The sequence below is a fragment of the Opisthocomus hoazin genome, chromosome Z, assembly GCF_030867145.1.
Source record: "Opisthocomus hoazin isolate bOpiHoa1 chromosome Z, bOpiHoa1.hap1, whole genome shotgun sequence".
Lineage (NCBI taxonomy): Eukaryota > Metazoa > Chordata > Aves > Opisthocomiformes > Opisthocomidae > Opisthocomus > Opisthocomus hoazin.
Genome location: NC_134454.1, coordinates 24089137 through 24106657, shown reverse-complemented (window position 1 = coordinate 24106657; position 17521 = coordinate 24089137). Strand labels below are relative to the sequence as shown.

At 41.1% G+C, this 17521-nt stretch overlaps 1 protein-coding gene across 1 annotated transcript in view; it reads left to right on the top strand.

Annotated features, from left to right (window-relative positions):
- Positions 1 to 17521, top strand: part of PSIP1 (PC4 and SRSF1 interacting protein 1) — a 40254-nt gene that overhangs the window by 16380 nt on the left and 6353 nt on the right. Inside the window, exons 8-14 of the mRNA XM_075411541.1 lie at positions 1934 to 2057; positions 3700 to 3775; positions 4662 to 4887; positions 5559 to 5677; positions 8150 to 8205; positions 9408 to 9478; positions 17019 to 17120. Of these exons, the coding sequence (XP_075267656.1) occupies positions 1934 to 2057; positions 3700 to 3775; positions 4662 to 4887; positions 5559 to 5677; positions 8150 to 8205; positions 9408 to 9478; positions 17019 to 17120 (774 nt within the window). The remainder of the gene's footprint in view (positions 1 to 1933; positions 2058 to 3699; positions 3776 to 4661; positions 4888 to 5558; positions 5678 to 8149; positions 8206 to 9407; positions 9479 to 17018; positions 17121 to 17521) is intronic.

The following is a 17521-nucleotide window of genomic DNA, read 5'->3' as shown; positions in this document are numbered from 1 at the left end:
TGCAAGTAAGAAAATGAAGATATAAACTGTTGCCAGACCGGTAATAAAATAGTCTGTTCTGAAGCTTTGTAAAATTTCTTTTGACATCTTTGTCACACTGAACTAACACCTGAAATACCACTGCTTTTCATGAGGTTGTGATTTTGTGGTCTCTTCTAGCTGGGAAAAATCTGAGTTACTTTGAAACAGGCAGTTCCAGCTGCTTGCTCAGCATGCTCCACCCCTAATGTTCATGTGGTCACACAGCAAGCCATGTCAGGGTACTGACCCAAATGAAGACTAGATTAAAGTGAGGCAAATTTAATTTTAATTTTGAACCATTTAACTTGTAACATTAGTGCTGACAGCAAGCGTGGGATGAGCGCAAGTAACTGTGACCTTAGTATGTTCGTCACAGGTAAGTAGCATGCTGAGTATCATTTGCTTCGTGGAAAAAAAGGATACGTGTTTGGATGCTCTTACAAAAAAGACTTGAATATTTAAAAAATATAATTTAAAGAATACCTTATTAAAAAAAAAAAGTAAATTTTATAAAAATCTAAAAATTCGAAGAAAGCTTCTACTCCTAAACAGCAGGAAGTTGAAAGAATGTCTGTGACTATGCATACCTGTGATTTCATCTTGTAAATGGGAGAGAAGCCTTGCAGATCACACACACGCAAAAATCTCATTCTTTGCTTTTTCAGAAAACACTCAAACCCTATGGTTGTGGTGTTTTTTCCCTTGTTTTGTTTGAGATGGGGTATTTTTATCATCATAAGACACTTCAGGCCTAAGAAGATTCCTTTTGTCACATTTACTAGCTTCAACTGACAGACTTGCATTTGGCACGTTTGCTTGTGTTTGCTGAACAGAAAATCAGAAGATTTCAAGGGGTATGGTCTGTGCGTGTGGGTCAGAAAAGAAAGCTGACTATGCAGTTGTATGACTTCGGGTGTATTTCTTATTTGCCTAAAGAGACATGGTGTTTTCTTTCCCTGGGATTATAAAAATACATTCAAATAGGTATTTTTCTGTCCTCATTTAAACAGTCCGTAGGCTGATGGAAAGCACACTTAATGAGAGATGTACCTCTACTCTGTTCTATATTTACGTTTGTCTCAGTTTTTTAAAATTGTCTTTTATTATAGGTGCCCACAAAGAATATTAAGATAAATATGTATTTGCCCATAACTTTTCTCTTGTTGCTAGCTGGTGCTCCTGCATCCAGGACACTAAATTCTGTGAATATTTTCTCCAGCTGGGATTTTTCTCAATTCTTTTTACCAATATGTATGGATATGGAATGTTGCTGCAGGGAAATATGTATCTTTTCATCAAGATCTTTTTTTGTCGTAAGTTCTGTCTGCCTTTATCACCCAGCCCCCCTAAAATGAGTTCTGTCTGCCTTTGTAACCCAGCCCACCTAAAATGACTATGTAGATGAAGGTCATTATGTCCAGTTAGTGCAGTTCAACATACAGTTTGTCACTGTGAATAATTGGCTATGGAGCTAGAATTAGATGTTTTTCTGAATAGCTCCATCTGCTGTCTTGATACTTTGCAGCTAGGGGAGGTGGTAGCATCTGAAAGAAGAGTGTTTGTTTGGGGGGGGGGGGGAAATACAAATTTACTTGCTTCAAAGTGTGTTTTGGCACGCTGTTATGCTGATCTTAAAAATACTTACAAATAATCTTTTTCTTTTGTTATACGAAGATACTTTACTGTTCTGAAGATGAATGGGCTGGTTGAAATGACGTGAAACATTACTGTATCAGGTAGTGATGGTACAGAGAGGGTGAAATTAGTGATACTTAAATATAATCTGTTACTAAATTTGGAAGCTATTTTTCCATGTGTAGGAGCAGTAGCCTAATCAACGCATTTCTAGAAGTTTAAAACTGAGAAAGCGATTGAGATTGGTGCCCTGTGGTTTTTTAATTCTTTAAACTAGGCTGAAAAACAAGCTGAAGCTGAGGAAGCAGTAGCAGTGGCGGCAGCAGTGGCAGCAGCAGTGGTGGCAGCAGCTTCTGTGCCAGTGTCTCCAAGAGTAAGCCCCAAAAGAGGAAGACCATCAGGTAACTTTAAAAGAAAGATTTTGTTTTTTTCACCACAGAAATATTTTAGTAGAATAGTCAGAAAGAGCTGACTCTTTCCCCTAAAGTACTTTATCATGCTAAATGTAGTCTTTGCTAATAGACTGTGATGAGAAAACACCTTTTGTGAAACTGACAAATTTAGGACATAAATTGTTAATCTTAGTGCTCCGTCCTCTAAAGAAGACTCATTGGTTTTGGGTATGAGGATTGGTTTTGGGTATGAGGATTGGTTTTGGGTATGAGGATCGCCTTTAGAAAAGCCTTCTTCACAGAATGCTGCCAAACTGTAGATATACGGTAATAGCTCTTTGTGCATTGTTGTTCCATAAAGGTTTATATTCATTAAAGATCTGTAAAATAATTGTGTTAGAATTTCCATAAAACACAAGTAAGAGAACTGGGGGGACACTGAGCCTGTAGCTGTTGCACAGAGAACAGTAAAAACAAACAAAGAGCTGGTGAGACTTGTTTAAAAAGATATTTAAGGCAGTCTGTGTAGGTTGATAGACAAATGAAAAGAAGATATAACTGCTTTTTCAAAAAAAATGTATGATTAGAACCATTCTGCAGTGCTTCTTTCTTTCAAAGTAGCAGTGATCTAATGCATTGGAATTTTTGTGGTAAGCTTGCAGGTATTCTTGAATTGATCATTAAGTACGACATCGGAAAACAGTTCTTGCAGTAGTTAAGTATGTTGTATAAGGGTCTAGTCTGGGAAGCAAATGATTTATACTCATCTGTATGTGCTGACAATATGAAAATAGTTTCATTACGTGCACTAAATGTAAACGTAATGTGTAAATATTTGTATGTGGTTTTATCTTTACAATTGTTTGTTTTTACCAACTACTGTGTAAGAGCAGGAGGGGATCTATAAGAGGTGCTTTCACCTGCTGTTTAAAATACCTTTTTATAAAATGTACTATGCAGCTTTTTCTGGTGTTGATATGATGCATGCATCTCTTGCTTAACAGTGCTCCATGCTGACATCAATAGGAGTTTAAAAGCTGAGTGTTAAGTTTCCTAACCACATGTTCACTGTGGTGTCGGACAAGCATTTGAGGGGTATACGTGCGAGGAAGGCAGATGAACTATTTGTCTTACTCCTGACAATACAGTGAATCTGAGGAAATGTGAAAGTTTTGGTCTGTAGTGTGGTGTGGTGGTAGAACTTCTTGACAGTGTTTTGTTGTCAAGAAAAGTAATGGAAGCCCCATGATACATGTAAAAATAATGGTAAACAGGCTGTGTAGATGTGGACACTAAATGACTTCTTGTCATTCTGTAACTTCAGACTTCCTTATTCTCTAATTTGAGACTTGTTCATATCCGTTATGCAACATGTGAAACAAATCCTAACTGCACAGAGTGCAACAAACAGAAGAATTGGTAGTTGGAGCCTGTGGCTAAAAAAAACACCAAAAAGCTGAAAAAACTACCAACACTTTGATTTTTCAAAGAGATCTTGATTAAAGTTTGTTGCTCACTTAACACTTGAATTTTGTAAAATGAGGGTATATATTTTGATTTAAGTGTACCTTCTGTTTGTTGAGTAAGAATCTTACCTCAAGGAGCAGATGGTGGCTGACGACTTAACCTGTTATTTCTGTATAAATACTAGCCTCCGAAGTAAAGGTTCCGAAACCAAGAGGGAGACCCAAGTTGGTGAAACCGTCTTGTCTTTCAGAGAGTGACTCGTGAGTTGTTCTGTTTTGTTTCTTAATATGAAGCTTCCTGATTCTAAATTATGTTGTTCCGTGTGTTAAGACTTCATAATCAGTACTGAGTTCCTGACAGGTTTTTGCCCCTTTAGTATTCAGTATGAGTTACTGTTTGCTTTGATGTTGTTATTTACAGCTCAGGTAATTAATATATAGTAACTCAAGGTAGTACATTTCTGGAACAAGAGGCAGAAGATCTTAACCTTCCTAACTTGTAAAATCTGTACAAAATTCCTTACGTAATTGTATGCTGAGTGAAGGGAAAAAAATACTTATTGAGAGAAGACAAGATCATGCAAACCTAAAATACTAATTTTTTTATATATATTTTTGTTTCAGAAATCTCTTCTGATGGAATTCCAACACTATTTGTTACCTAAACTTTGATTTTACCCTCTTCAGTTCTTGTGTCAAGTCCTAAGTGGTTCTAGTAACTGAAGCAAAAATTGAGCATGAGCGTAGTTTTCTGTAGATCAGCAGATGCACAGCTTCAGTATATGTACACCTTGCATAAAGTATACTTTATAAAACTAGCCTACAGTGTGTGCAGTCTTGGTCCTGCAGACACATATGTGTGAGGAGAGCTTCTGAGCATTTAACTTCCTGGTTTTGGATCTATGCACATACATTAACGTTAGCTTCAGTAGGGCCTCCATACTATTTATTTTTTTGCCTGTGTATTGGTCTATAATTTTAGAAGAAGATTGGGTATTGCTTGAAGAGTCATTAAATGAACTGAGAGTGAATTAACTTCATATTTTTAATGTTTTGTGGTAAAAAAAAAAAATCAACTTCCTGAGTCTGATGTTTTAAACTCACTATAGATAATGGATATGATGCCTAAATACTGTTCGTGTTTTAGTGTTAATGAGGAGGAGAAGGCAAAGAAAAAAGGACCAGAAGAAAAGCCCAAAAAGCAAGGGAAAAAAGACGAGGAAAGTCAGAAGGAAGATGAGAAATCAAAGAAGGAATTTGACAAAAAGGAAGGCAAGAAAGAGGCTGAACCAAAAAGGAAAAATTCTGCAAAAGTGGGTTCTGCATCAGCTTCTGATTCTGAAGATGATGGAGAAGAACAAGAAGGTGACAAGGTATAATTTTCCTTTCCTGATATATATATATATAATAGAGGAAAGGAGTATCACTGAAGATCTTTCTTGAAGTTAATGGCAGATATTAGTAAAGGTTGGAGTGCTGTGGCTGGCTAATATATATCTACAGAATAAAAGTTGCAGAACTTCATTTTGTCAAATAATTCTTTAAGCATATTCTTTGGTATTTTCTAGAAAAGCATCTTTTCTAGGACATTTTTTGTTTTTAACAAAGGACTTAAGTGTAGCAGTTATTTATTTTGTCAAAGGCTTTTTGCATTTATCTTCCTTGGAACGCAGACTTTTTTTTTCCTTGGGTGTGTCCAAGGGAACATTTGGCTTGAAATCAGATTTTTGAAAGGTATAAAGCTGATCCTAACCAAACATTTGGAATGTTTTCATTTTTCTGGTGCTTAGCATATTTACGTTCTATTAGATAAGGAAAAAGAGAGAAGGGACTAAAGAAACTCAGAGCTTATCAACATGTGAAGGTCTTGTATTTAGTTGCAGGGAAAGCCAGCTCTTGTCAGGTTGTTCCATGGAGCAGAGTTGCTTCAAAGATATTTAGTGTAGGTAGGGTTACGTGTTTAGAGAGATAATGACTTAATAATCTTGCTTTTCAGTAATCTAAAGACTCCTTTTCTCTTTCCAATCATAAAATTCCAACTTAGAAGAAAAAAGGTGGAAGAAGCTTTCAGGCAGCTCATAGAAGAAGCATCGTAAGAGGCCAACATGAGAGAGAAGCAACAGAAAGAAAGCGTAAGCAAGAGGAACAGACTGAATCTGAATTGTGAGTATGTTTTAACATGGGATGTAAAGCAAGTTCTAGCAGACAACATTTTTCAGATATTGTCTCCTCCTCCTCTGTTGTCAGGAGGGGACAATATCTGAAAAAAATTTCAAACTGGTTTGCACTGTGTTCTGTTGTTCGTTTCCCCCACCCTTTTTTGTCTATTTTAACTCCTTTTGAAGTGAACAGTGAAAAGCCCTTCTAAACCTGTATGTTCTGTTGTGGGAGGATGGGAAGAATTGAACCTAGAAACAGGCGATGGTACTCTTTCAGTGACTTAGAATTTCTAGCAGAAGACAGCTGGCGGATTCTGTTTAGAAGTAACCTAAGAATATCCATGTGAAAAGGGATCAGTGTGAAAAAGTGTTCAGGACAGCCATATATTTTTCTTTAAGTTTTAGATAGGTCCTACCAGTTCTCACTCTAATCTATTAATCCGTGATTATGGATTTTGATTAGGCTGTGGAATGCATAGGGCTACCTGGAAAAAACATTTCCTTCTCTGTGTGGCAGCTGGAGCACACCCCGTCAGACAGAGCAAGGAAAAAATTAAGAATTATTCTATTCTAGCACTGCAAAGCCAGTTGAGTGATACCAAGAGCAGTCTGCATTCTGAAGATAAATTATCACAAATGAATCAAGCATAAGAATGGAGAGAAGATCCTGCCAGAAAATGGGGGGGGTGGGACAATAGGAAGAAATCTGACTCATTCTCAAGAGCTATTCTGCAAATGGGTGAAGAAGCCACCACCACCAAGATCGTGATGTTTCCATCCCCACAGTTGGTGGCAGGGCAGAAGACAGGGAAAACAAGGTAAAAAACTGGAGGAAAAGGAAGAGGATAATGGTCCCCTTCACCTATAACAACAAAATTCTACCTTTTTCACATTCATTAACAAGAATCTATTATGTTTGGGGTTTTTTATCCTCTAGCCCTTTCTTCTCCTCTGCTTCCTGTCACTCCTTCTCTGGAAACTTAGATAATTACTCTACTTGCATGTGGCAAATCTAAGCATTTCCAGCTCCAGAGACACTAAATTGTCCTTAGTATCTTTGCAGTTCTTAATATATCACTGTTTAAATCTGACATACGCTGATTGATTTCTGCAATCAAACTGTGTCGTATTGATTTGGTTATAATAATAAAATCTCCTCTGCTTTTAAATAGCTGTCATATTTTATGCATTGGAGGGTAGATAGAGCTTTGTTTCAGTAGGATAAAGGAGTAGTAGTTAATGAATGCATAATAAATGTAATCATAGCTGATGATTAATACCACAAAACTCAATATTGATAAAAAGTAAAAAGACTTCTTTTTGTGCTGTCCGTCTTCAAGTTCCTCTACTAATACACTGAATATAGGCTGATAGCTTTTTTGGTTACTTTTCTCATCAGTCCATTTTCTAGTCTCTGCAGCTGCTTTGTTAGTATTTATTTAAGTCTAATAACGGTGCTTTGCACACCATTCTATACATATGCAAAGTTTACATGTACCATTTAAATGGCATGAGCTTTTGCAGCCAGTTGAAGTAAAATAGTCTTACATACTTGAAAATCATTGATACTGTAACTGGATGGAGTGTGAAAGGAACATGGAAGATGGTAGACATGCAGGGCTGGGCGTTTTATGGATACGTATTACTCTGACAGGAGAAAAAGGAGTCACAGAATATTTAATCATGATGTGCTGAAATATGCAAATTGTAAAATGAGGCTTTGAAACCTCTCAGAAAGACAAGATGAGGAACTGCTAAACAGGGGCTTATGATCTTCTCTGAATAAAGAATTCAAATGCTTGCTTGAAAGACTTCTGCCTGTCTTTATCCTGTAACTGAGATGGAGACAAGTCTTTGTTTTGTTATGTTTTTCTTGAGTGACAGCTTTATTTTTAGTGATGCAATTAGAGAGAGAGAGCCAGGAGATCTCAATGAAGTTGTAATAAATCTTTTTCCTTCATTACTATTTACTTCAAGAATATTTAAATTATCACCAATACGTTTATGGTCAGTTGTAGGATACTTATACTGTTATAATTAATTAAATGAGAAAATAAGTCACATAAGAACTGATATCTCTCCATAATTCCCCATGGTAATGTTAAATAGTCTTGCTCTTTTTGTCATCGTAATAAAAATACTTTATTTCTCAGTAAGTTAGTTCCGTACAATGCCATTTTACCAATTTATACATGCAACCAAAACAAAATACAGTTTAGAAATGTGACTTGTTTTTAAAAGCCTTGAATCTGATGCTTCTAGGGATTTATCAGCAGTATCTCAGCTAACTAATTCTGTTAATTTATTCCAGTCCTTGAAAACCAGGGTTTGGCTCTGTGGTTTTTGCATGCTAATGTTCTACTGAGGTAATACCTCAAAACATTGCATCTCATCTAAAAATTGGAAGAAAAAAAAAAAAAAAAGACTGAAAACCAGACTTTACAATGTTGTAAAAACACTTTAACATTTTTGATAGGCAGAGTAAAGAAGAAGGCAAGAAAACAGAAGTTAAGAAGATGGAGAAGAAGAGAGGTTAGTTTAAAGAAGCTAAACAGTATTTTTGGTCATCTTAAATTTTGAAAGGAGTTACCTGCCTCTAAGTTACTGCTAAGGGTGTCTGTGGGGTCTCAGTCTGAGGTGTTCAATCCATGACTGCTTCCTTCAGACCTCTGGAACAGTGCATTGTTCTTCTATGTTTTGTCTTTCTTCAGTGCATTAGAACAGGTCTTTGCTATTCCCATTTTACTGTCACTTGAGCTTTTAAACCTCGATGATCCCTCTGTCTGTGAACAAGAAACAAAAGCTTTTACTCTTTGAATCAAATCACTTTAGTTTTTTTTTTTTTTTCCTTTCTGTCTTATACCACACAAATCTGAGGGACCTCTTGGAAGTATTTAGATACTACCACTTACTAAGCAAGAGGCTTGCTAAGCAAGAGGCTTAGATTCAGATTACTGTGGTCTTGTCTACTAACCCAGACTTGCAAACTGACCTTCATGGGGATAAGTCATTCCTTTTTTAGTACTCCTGTCCTTAAGGGCAATCCAAACCACTGGCTGTAACTTGTAGTATAGTGCGGATCCAGTGGCAGTGGACTCCAACCAACCCAGTGTTGGCAGGGGAAGAAAAAAATAATTACCCAAACCCACTGAAGATGGGTTGGACTTGAAGGAAACTCTGCTTGCAGTATTGTTCAGAATACGTATCACTTGTGTGTGGAAAAAATCCAAACAGGCATTCAGCATGTGAATAAGATTGACATGTTCATTCATCTTGCAAACGTGGTGGAGCATGTGTACTGGGAACATTTTATTTGGATGTGTTTGGACTGTAACTTGAATCATGTCAAATTGACTGAAAACATCCAGGTGTCATGTCCATAAAAGGTTTTCTGGCTTTGTAACTCAGTGTTTATTGAAACTTCCTTTTAACCTGGCCCACAAATAGAGGGTGACAGCTGTATGTTGGACTAGAAAAATATTTTTAGCTTGTAACTCCTAAGGAGAAAACTATGTAGATTGCTAATACTGTTCAATTTTAAAATGCCGAGTACTTTATTTTTGATAGTAAACCCTGTGGTGTATTTATGCGTGCACCTGCATGGTTATCTGATGTAGAGTGGCTGCCCATGTTTTTCTGCATTCTGTATGAAGTTCAGATTTGTAGAAAGGTTTCTACAAAAATAAACCTGATGTGATGATCAAATATTCATGCATACTATTTTTAATCTTCAGAAACATCAATGGATTCTAGGCTTCAAAGGATACATGCAGAGATTAAGAACTCCCTGAAAATTGATAATCTTGTAAGTATTCTCTTTTTTAACTGATTTATGTGTAGGAAATGCTTGACATGCGTCTTTGTTTTTAATTAATATTTTGAGAATGAAAAGAATTTTCTCAGTTTGAAAGATAACTGCCGCTTAAATGCAGTTACTGTTGTCATTAAAAGATCAATGTCAGCAAGTAAAATTGGTTTTGTTTGGAAATACTTCGTAACTATGTATTTACCAGAAACATTCAAACAGAATTCTGTCAAGTGAAGCATCTGTGGCAGCACAGCCTGAGCCCTGCAGAAGCACCAGGAGGACACAGTGAGTGCAGGTAGTGGCAGACTCCCTGATGCAAGGGATGGCAGCCCCCATCTGCTGACCCCGCTCATTGTCGAGGGAGGTCTGCTGCTTGCCGAAGGCTTGGATTCGGAACATCACTGACAGATGGCCGAGGCTTGTCTGGCCTTAAGACTATTTATTAACTGCTGCGGGTTTTCTATGTTGGGCACCAATGATACGGTCAGGGGAGACCTGCAAAGTATCAGGCATGACTGCGTGACTCTGAGGGTGGTGGTCAAGATATGGGGATCCAGGTGGCGGTCCCTTTCTTGAGGAAAGGAATGGATAGGACTGCTAGGAGGTGCCAGGATCTGCCCCAAAGTAGTGCTGCCGAGAGGCTGGCCAGCCTGGTTAAAGAGCTTTAAACTAGGAACAGTAGCGCAGAGGAAGGTGAGGAAGTTGGTGGAGCAGGATGGCAATCGAGTGATGCAGGGTGATGCAAACAGAACTGGCCTTGTCAGCAACAGAATTCCTCTGACGTGACATTGCCACAAGCATATGTACAGAAATGAGGAAGCGCTGGCAGCATGGCACTATGAGGAAAGCTGTCATAACCTTTCTGGAAAGTCAGCAGAACTGGGTGCCTCTTTGAAGTGGCTAGTGCATACAGCATGGGGAACAAACCAGAGGAACTGGATTATCTGTCAGCATTTGCAGGGCTATGGTTTTATTGGCATCAGAGAGATCTGTTGGGATAGTTCATGGGACTGGAGCCTTGACATGTATGTATACAGGCTCCTTAGGAGAGATGGATGCTGGAAGGCAAGATGCAGGGTAACTCCTTACGCAAGTAGAGATGCCTACTGCAGATCACCTGATCAGGCAGAAGTGGAGAATGAAGTCAAGGCAAATGCGAGATGCCTCCAGTTCAAAAGCTCCTGGTCCTCATTGGAGACTTGAACCATCCTGGTATCTGCTGAAGGGGCAACGTGGGGATTATACAGCAATCCAGGAAGCTTCTGGAGTGCGGTAACTTCTTAACGCAGGTGATCAAGGAGCTGACAAGGGAAGACGCCCTGTTGGACCTGATTCTTATAAACAGGGAAGATCTGGTCAGGGGTATGAAGGTCAGGGGCAACCTTGGCTTCAGTGACTGAGATGGTGGAGTTCAGCATCATAGGAGGAGGGAGCAGGACAAAAAGGGTCACAGTCCTGGGCTCAGGAGAGCAGACTTTGGCCTCTACAGGGATCTGCTTGGAAGAATCCCTTGAGAGAGCATGCTGGAGAGAAGAAGATCTGGCTCACTTTTAGAGATTACCTCCTCCTCAAGATTAATTCATCTTGACAAGCAGGAAAATAACCAAACGTGGCAGGAGGGCTGCATGGATGAACAAGGAGCTCCTGACTACAGTCAGGACACAAAAGAAGGAAGCATACAGGACGTGAAAGCAGGGACAGGTGACCTTGGAGGAATATGCAGACATTGTCCAAGCATGGAGAGATGTGCTTAGGAAAGCCAAAATCCACTTGGAGTTAAATCTGGTAAGAGAAATGAAGGACAACAAAGCTGCTTTGAGTACCTCACCAGCAAAAGGCAGGCTGGGAAAACATGGGCCTGCTACTGAATGTGTTGGGGAATCTGCCTAGAACCATAGAATCATTAAGGTTGGAAAAGACCTGGAAGATCAAGTCCAGCCATCAACCCATCACCACCATGCCTGCTAAACCATGTGGCAAAGTGCCACATCTACACGTTTTTTTTAACATCTCCAGGGATGGTGACTCAGCCACTTCCCTGGGCAGCCTGTTACACTGCTTTACAGCTCTTTCAGTGGGGAAATTTTTCCTAATATCCAATCTAAGCCTCCAGTGACTCAACTTGAGGCCACTACTTCTTGTCCTATTGCTACTTAGTTGGCAGAAGAGACCAACACCTGCCTCACTACAACCTCCTTTCAGGTAGTTGTAGAGAGCAATAAGGTCCCCCATCAGACTCCTCTTTTCCAGAACAAACAGCCCCAGTTCCCTTGGTCGCTCCTCGTAAGACTTGTTCTCCAGACCCCTCACCAGCCTCGTTGCCCTTTTCTGGACACACTCCAGCACCTCAATGTCCTTCTTGTAGTGAGGGGCCCAAAACTGAACACAGTACTCGAGGTGCAGCCTCACCAGTGCTGAGTACAGGGGCACGATCACCTCCCTCCTCCTGCTGACCACACTATTCCTGATAGAAGCCAGGATGCCTTTGGCCTTCTTGGCCACCTGGGCACACTGCTGGATCATGTTCAGCCGGCTGTTGACCAGCACCCCAAGATCCTCTTCCGCCGGGCAGCTTTCCAGCCACTCCTCCCCAAGCCTGCAGCATTGCATGGGGTTGTTGTGACCCAAGTGCAGGACCTGGCACTTGGCCTTGTTGAGACTCATACGAGTGGTCTCGGCCCATCGATCCAGCCTGTCCAGATCCCTCTGCAGAGCCTTCCTACCCTCGAGCAGAAAAGTCAAAAAGGACAAGGAGATGACCTGTTTGCTCATTCAGTTCCTTTCAGGAATCCTGGGTCCCTGAGACAAAGGGAGAGTCCAGAACAGGAAAGACTTGATATTCAGTGGACAAGGATCAAATTAGGGAACATTTAAACAAAGTGGGACCTGTTGCGGAATAAACCGAAGAGTGCTGAGGGAGCTGGATGACGTTGCGTGCATCCACTCCATCTTATTTTTGAAAGTCATGGTGATCAGGGGAGGTTCCCAAGGACTGGAAGAAAGCAAATGTCACCCTCACTTCCAGGAGGATCTGGGAAGCTGCAGGGCAGTCGGCCTCACATCAGTCCCTTGGAAAGTAATAGAGCAAACCCTCCTGGAAGTTGTTTCCAAGAATGTGAAGGACAGCAAGGTCTCCGGGAGTTGTCAGCATGGGTTAGTGAAGAGGAAATCATGCCTGACCAAACCAACATCCTTCTGTGAGATGACTAGCTTGGTGGATGAGGGACAGCAGTGGATGTTGCTTACATTAAGTTTAAAAAGGTTTTTGATGCTGACCTTGGTAACAGCCTCATAGACTGATGAAGTCTGTACTACATGAGTGGGTAGAAAGGTGGACTGAAAACTGGCTGAACTGCAGGGCACAAAAGACTGGTCAGTGGAAGTGAGTCCAGCTAAAGGCCAGTCATTGGCAGTCAGTACTGTTAACACACCTTTATTAGTGACTTGGATGATGGGACAGGCCACACCCATACCAAGTCTGCAGATGATTCAAAACTCAAAGGAAAGATTTGATGGGTAACAAATTGACCATGAGCCAGCAGTGTGCCTTTGTTGCCAAGAAGGCGAATGGGATCCTGGGGTGCATTAACAAGAGTGTGGCCAGCAGATCTAGGGAGGTTGTTCTTCCCCTCTACTCTGCCCTAGTGAGGCCCCATCTGGAGTACTGTGTCCAGTTCTGGGCTCCCCACTTCAAGAAAGATGAGGAGGTGCTGGAGGGAGTCCAGCAGAGGGCTACAAGGATGATGGGGGGACTGGAGCATCTCTCCTGTGAGGAAAGGCTGAGGGAGCTGGGCTTGTTCAGCCTGAAGAAGAGAAGGCTGCGAGGGGACCTCATAAATGCTTATAAATATCTGAAGGGTGGGTGTCAGGAGGATGGGGCCAGACTCTTTTCAGTGGTGCCCAGTGACAGGACAAGGGGCAGAGGGCACAAATTGAAGCAGAGGAAGTTCCGCCTGAACATGAGGAAGAAATTCTTCCCTCTGAGGGTGATGGAGCGCTGGAACAGGCTGCCCAGGGAGGTGGTGGATTCTTCTTCTCTGGAGATATTCAAGACCCGCCTGGACAAGGTCCTGTGCAGCCTGCTGTAGGTGACCCTGCTTTGGCAGGGGGGTTGGACTAGATGACCCACAGAGGTCCCTTCCAACCCCTAACATTCTATGATCCAGAGGGACTCGGACAGGCTGGAGAAATGGGCCAGCAGGAACTTCATGAAGTTCAACAAAGGTTCAGGTTCTGCCTTTGGGGAGGAATAACTCCGTGCACTGGCACAGGCCGGGGACTGAGTGGCTGGAGAACAGCTTGCCAGAAAATGTCCTAGGGGTTGTGGTGGATACCAAAGCTTAGCATGAGCCAGCAATGTGCTCTTGTGGCAAAGGTGGCCAACAGTGTCCTGGGCTGCACTAGAAGGAGTTGGCAGAATATGGAAGGTGGTGATGGCTGCTCTCTCCCGGGCAGTGGTGAGACACTGGATCCTGTTTTCAGCTCGCTGGTACAGCAGAGATGTGGACGTCCTGTAGGGAGCCCAGTAAAGGGCTGCAAAGGTGAATTAAGGGCTTGGAGCATCTGTCATACAGGGAGAGTGTCACACCGCTGGGAATGTTCAGCCTGGAGGAGAGAAGGCTGGGAGGAGGATTGTCTCCATGTGTGTGAATACCTGGAGTGTGGAAAGACGATGGATCCAGGCTCTTCTCAGTGAAAGGACAAGAGGGAGTGAACACTGATGTCAATACAGGCGATACTGCTTAAACATAAGAAAAAGTTTTTTTACAGTGAGTGTAATCAAGCACTCACATATGTTCATCTGAATTCTTACACCTTGGAATCCAATGTTCAGGTTGGGCAGTGAAAACAGATAGGGAAGTGATAGAGGGGATTGTAAGAAATGTGAAACTATAACAAAAAGCCTTAATATTTTCTAGTTTTCAGTAGTCTTTAGTACTGTAACTTGTATTTCTGCATGCATAGTGATCTAACGATGTAACTGTTACACTAATCCCTGTTTTCTTACTAAGGAATGTAGTGGAAGGACATGGGCACAAGCTATCACTTAGTCGTTAGACAAAATAATTAAGTGAAACATAAGTGGTCTTGGTTCTTAGCAAATAATTGGGATAATTGTGGGATAAAAGACACTCCTAAATAACTCTACCCCAGACAGCTCTGCCTTGAGAGGGCAAATGCGCCAAGCTACAGAGATAAGGAGGCACCAAGAGAGCAACAAGACCGGAGCAAAACAACCTGAAGGACATGATATACGTGATCCTAGAACTGAGTTTGTGCAGAAACAAATGTCAATCAGTGAACAGCGTGATGAAGAGGATGGGCCGCAATAAAGAATACCTGCTTAATAGTATACATTGTACTGTTAGGTTTTTCCTACCAGATCTTCGAATCAGAAGGACCAGAGCTGTATTTTTTTTTTTTAAGCCTTGTTTAATTTCCGTGCCTTTGGTGTTTCAGAACATTACTGTCAAGTTTTCTGAATTCAAGGTTATTTGTGCTTTTGTTAGTTTTGTTCTGTTTTGTCTTTTTTCTCTAACTGAAACATCAAATCATGAGACGAGACCAAAAATACTTTACCAGGGTCTTTCTTATTTGAACTCCTGGAGGGAGTGCAAATCTTCCAAAGTCCCATTTCTATTTGCACAACTGAAAAAGCAAGTAAAAGGCTTCATTCTGTCTCTACCTTCATTACTGCTGAATACAAGAAAATACTTGCTGTTAACTGGCCAGGCAGAGGTGTGAGAGTGACGTCAGTTTGAGGACTTTGCCTAGCTGATTACGTGGTCTTTTCAGAGTGCCATAGCACAGATGGTGCTGAAGGGCATTTAGTATCTTCATTTTGTGAATGCCATTTGTACAATGAGAGAACACGAGTGTCAGTGAAGAAGTGCAGCAGCATGAGAAGCAGCAAGCTGCTCCGATCCAGGAACTCGGCGTCATGTTGGATGTCTGAGGCAATGAGGGCAGCCTCCAGCGGACCCACCGCAGGTCACAGCTGAGCCCCTTAGCCGAGATGGCAGTGTGCCTCTGGAAAAAAATGTTTAAGAAAGGGCAAAACACACTGGGCAGAGAGAGGAGGAACAGGGGAAAGAGCAAGAAACAGCAGAGGGAACACCGAGTTGGAGAAGAAGGGAGGAGGTGCTCCATGTTGGTGGAGCAGGTATTGCCCTGCAGCCGGTGGAGGAGACCACAAAGGAGCAGATGTTCGTACTGTGGCTTGTGGAGAGCCCACGCTGGAGATTTCTCCTGAAGGACTGCAGCCTGTGCAGACTGGCTGGAGCAGAGGAGAGAGAGAGAGGGGAGGAGTTGCAGAGAGGAACTGTAATGTACTGAACATCTGCTCCCCCTGTGCTGCTTGGGGTTGGGCTGCTGAGGGGAGTCTGGAGTGAAGCTGAGCATGGGAAAGGGGGGAAGGAAAGGAGTTGATTTAATGTTTGTCTTTGTTTTCCTTTAATTGGTAATAAACTAATTTTGCCTAAATCCAGTCATTAATTTCTAGTGAGGCCTATTATTTTATTTATGCCAATATTTTGTCTCAAAAAAATATTTCACCTTAAAGTTTAGAAAGCTTTTACTTCACAGCTTAATGGTTTGGCTTAAATAAATCACTTTCTCCTCAGCCAGATAGTAAATTCCCCTAAAATAATAAGTAAAAAACAGAACCCCGCCAAACCACTGATTCAGAGGTGTAATGGAGCAAATATGGTACAATACTGGGAAAAACAGTGGCTGTAGAGCTACAGCAAGGACACTTGGTTTATCCTGACTGTATTTATCAAGTAAACAGGATAATAATAATTCTGCTGAGCATAGTCCTGATATGTTTGTGGTTTTTTAATACTAATTTCCCTTGAGAACAGGAGCTACAACTTTATACAAGATGCAGAATATTATTACGACCTGTGCTGGCCTGAATCGTGGTAGTTCTAAACAGGAAATAAAATAAGGAAGAGTAGCTGAAGATAAGGATATTGAGAATAAAGTACTACAGGATGAAGACTTTAGTACAGTGGTTCTTGGAAACGGATCAGAAGCTCACATTATTAGTTCTGGTTGTCCTACATAATGTGTCATTCATTAAACTTCTAACTGAAAAATCTACAAAGATACAGTTCTGTGTATTAACTGCAGTCCACTTTAGATGCTTTGCTACATTTTCAGTGGCAAGTCATTTGGGAAAAAATGTGTATGGCAAAGGCTGACCATCGGGAACAGCTTCAAGCACAGAAATACTAGAATTGTGAAAGCAGTATAAAGTTTCTGTGTGAGTTTGTATTTTGAAAAGTATAAAACTATTTTTTAAAATTTTAAGTCATTCAAATAGCATCTGCCTTTTGTTATGGAAGTAGCTGAAAGGAAATGATAGTGATTTTTGTTTGCAAGTTTGTATAAATTGTTATAAAATTAAGTACATGGTCAAATTAAGGGTATTATAGGAAGGTATCACTAAGCATGGAAATCAATTTAGTATGGCTAATTAAGGATTATTAACATGTAAGTTAAGTCTCCAAACTGATTTCTTGTTTATGTACAGGATGTGAACAGGTGTATTGAGGCCCTAGATGAGCTTGCATCCCTTCAAGTCACAATGCAACAAGCTCAGAAACATACAGAGATGATTCTGACTCTGAAGAAGGTGAGATCTGCAATGTTAATCCAAGTAATCTGTGTGTTTTCTTACACTGATACCAGCATTCTTTGCTACTGGAGTCCTGTCCAGTTCTGGTCCCCACAATTCAAGAAAGACATGGACAGACTAGAGAGGGTCCAAAGCAGTGCCTTGAGGATGATCAAAAGGCTTGAGAACCTGCTGGAGGAGTCTCAGGGGAGGCCTCATCACAGTATTCCAGCACTTAAAGGGCAGCTACAAAGAGGACAGAGGCTCTCCCTTCACAAGGAGCCACATGGAGAAGACAAGGGGCAGCGGGTACCAGTTGCACTGAGGGAGGTTTCATCTTGACATGAGAGAGAAATTTTTTACAGCGGGAACAGTTATTCACTTGGAACAACGCCCCAGGGATGTGGTGGAGTCCCCGT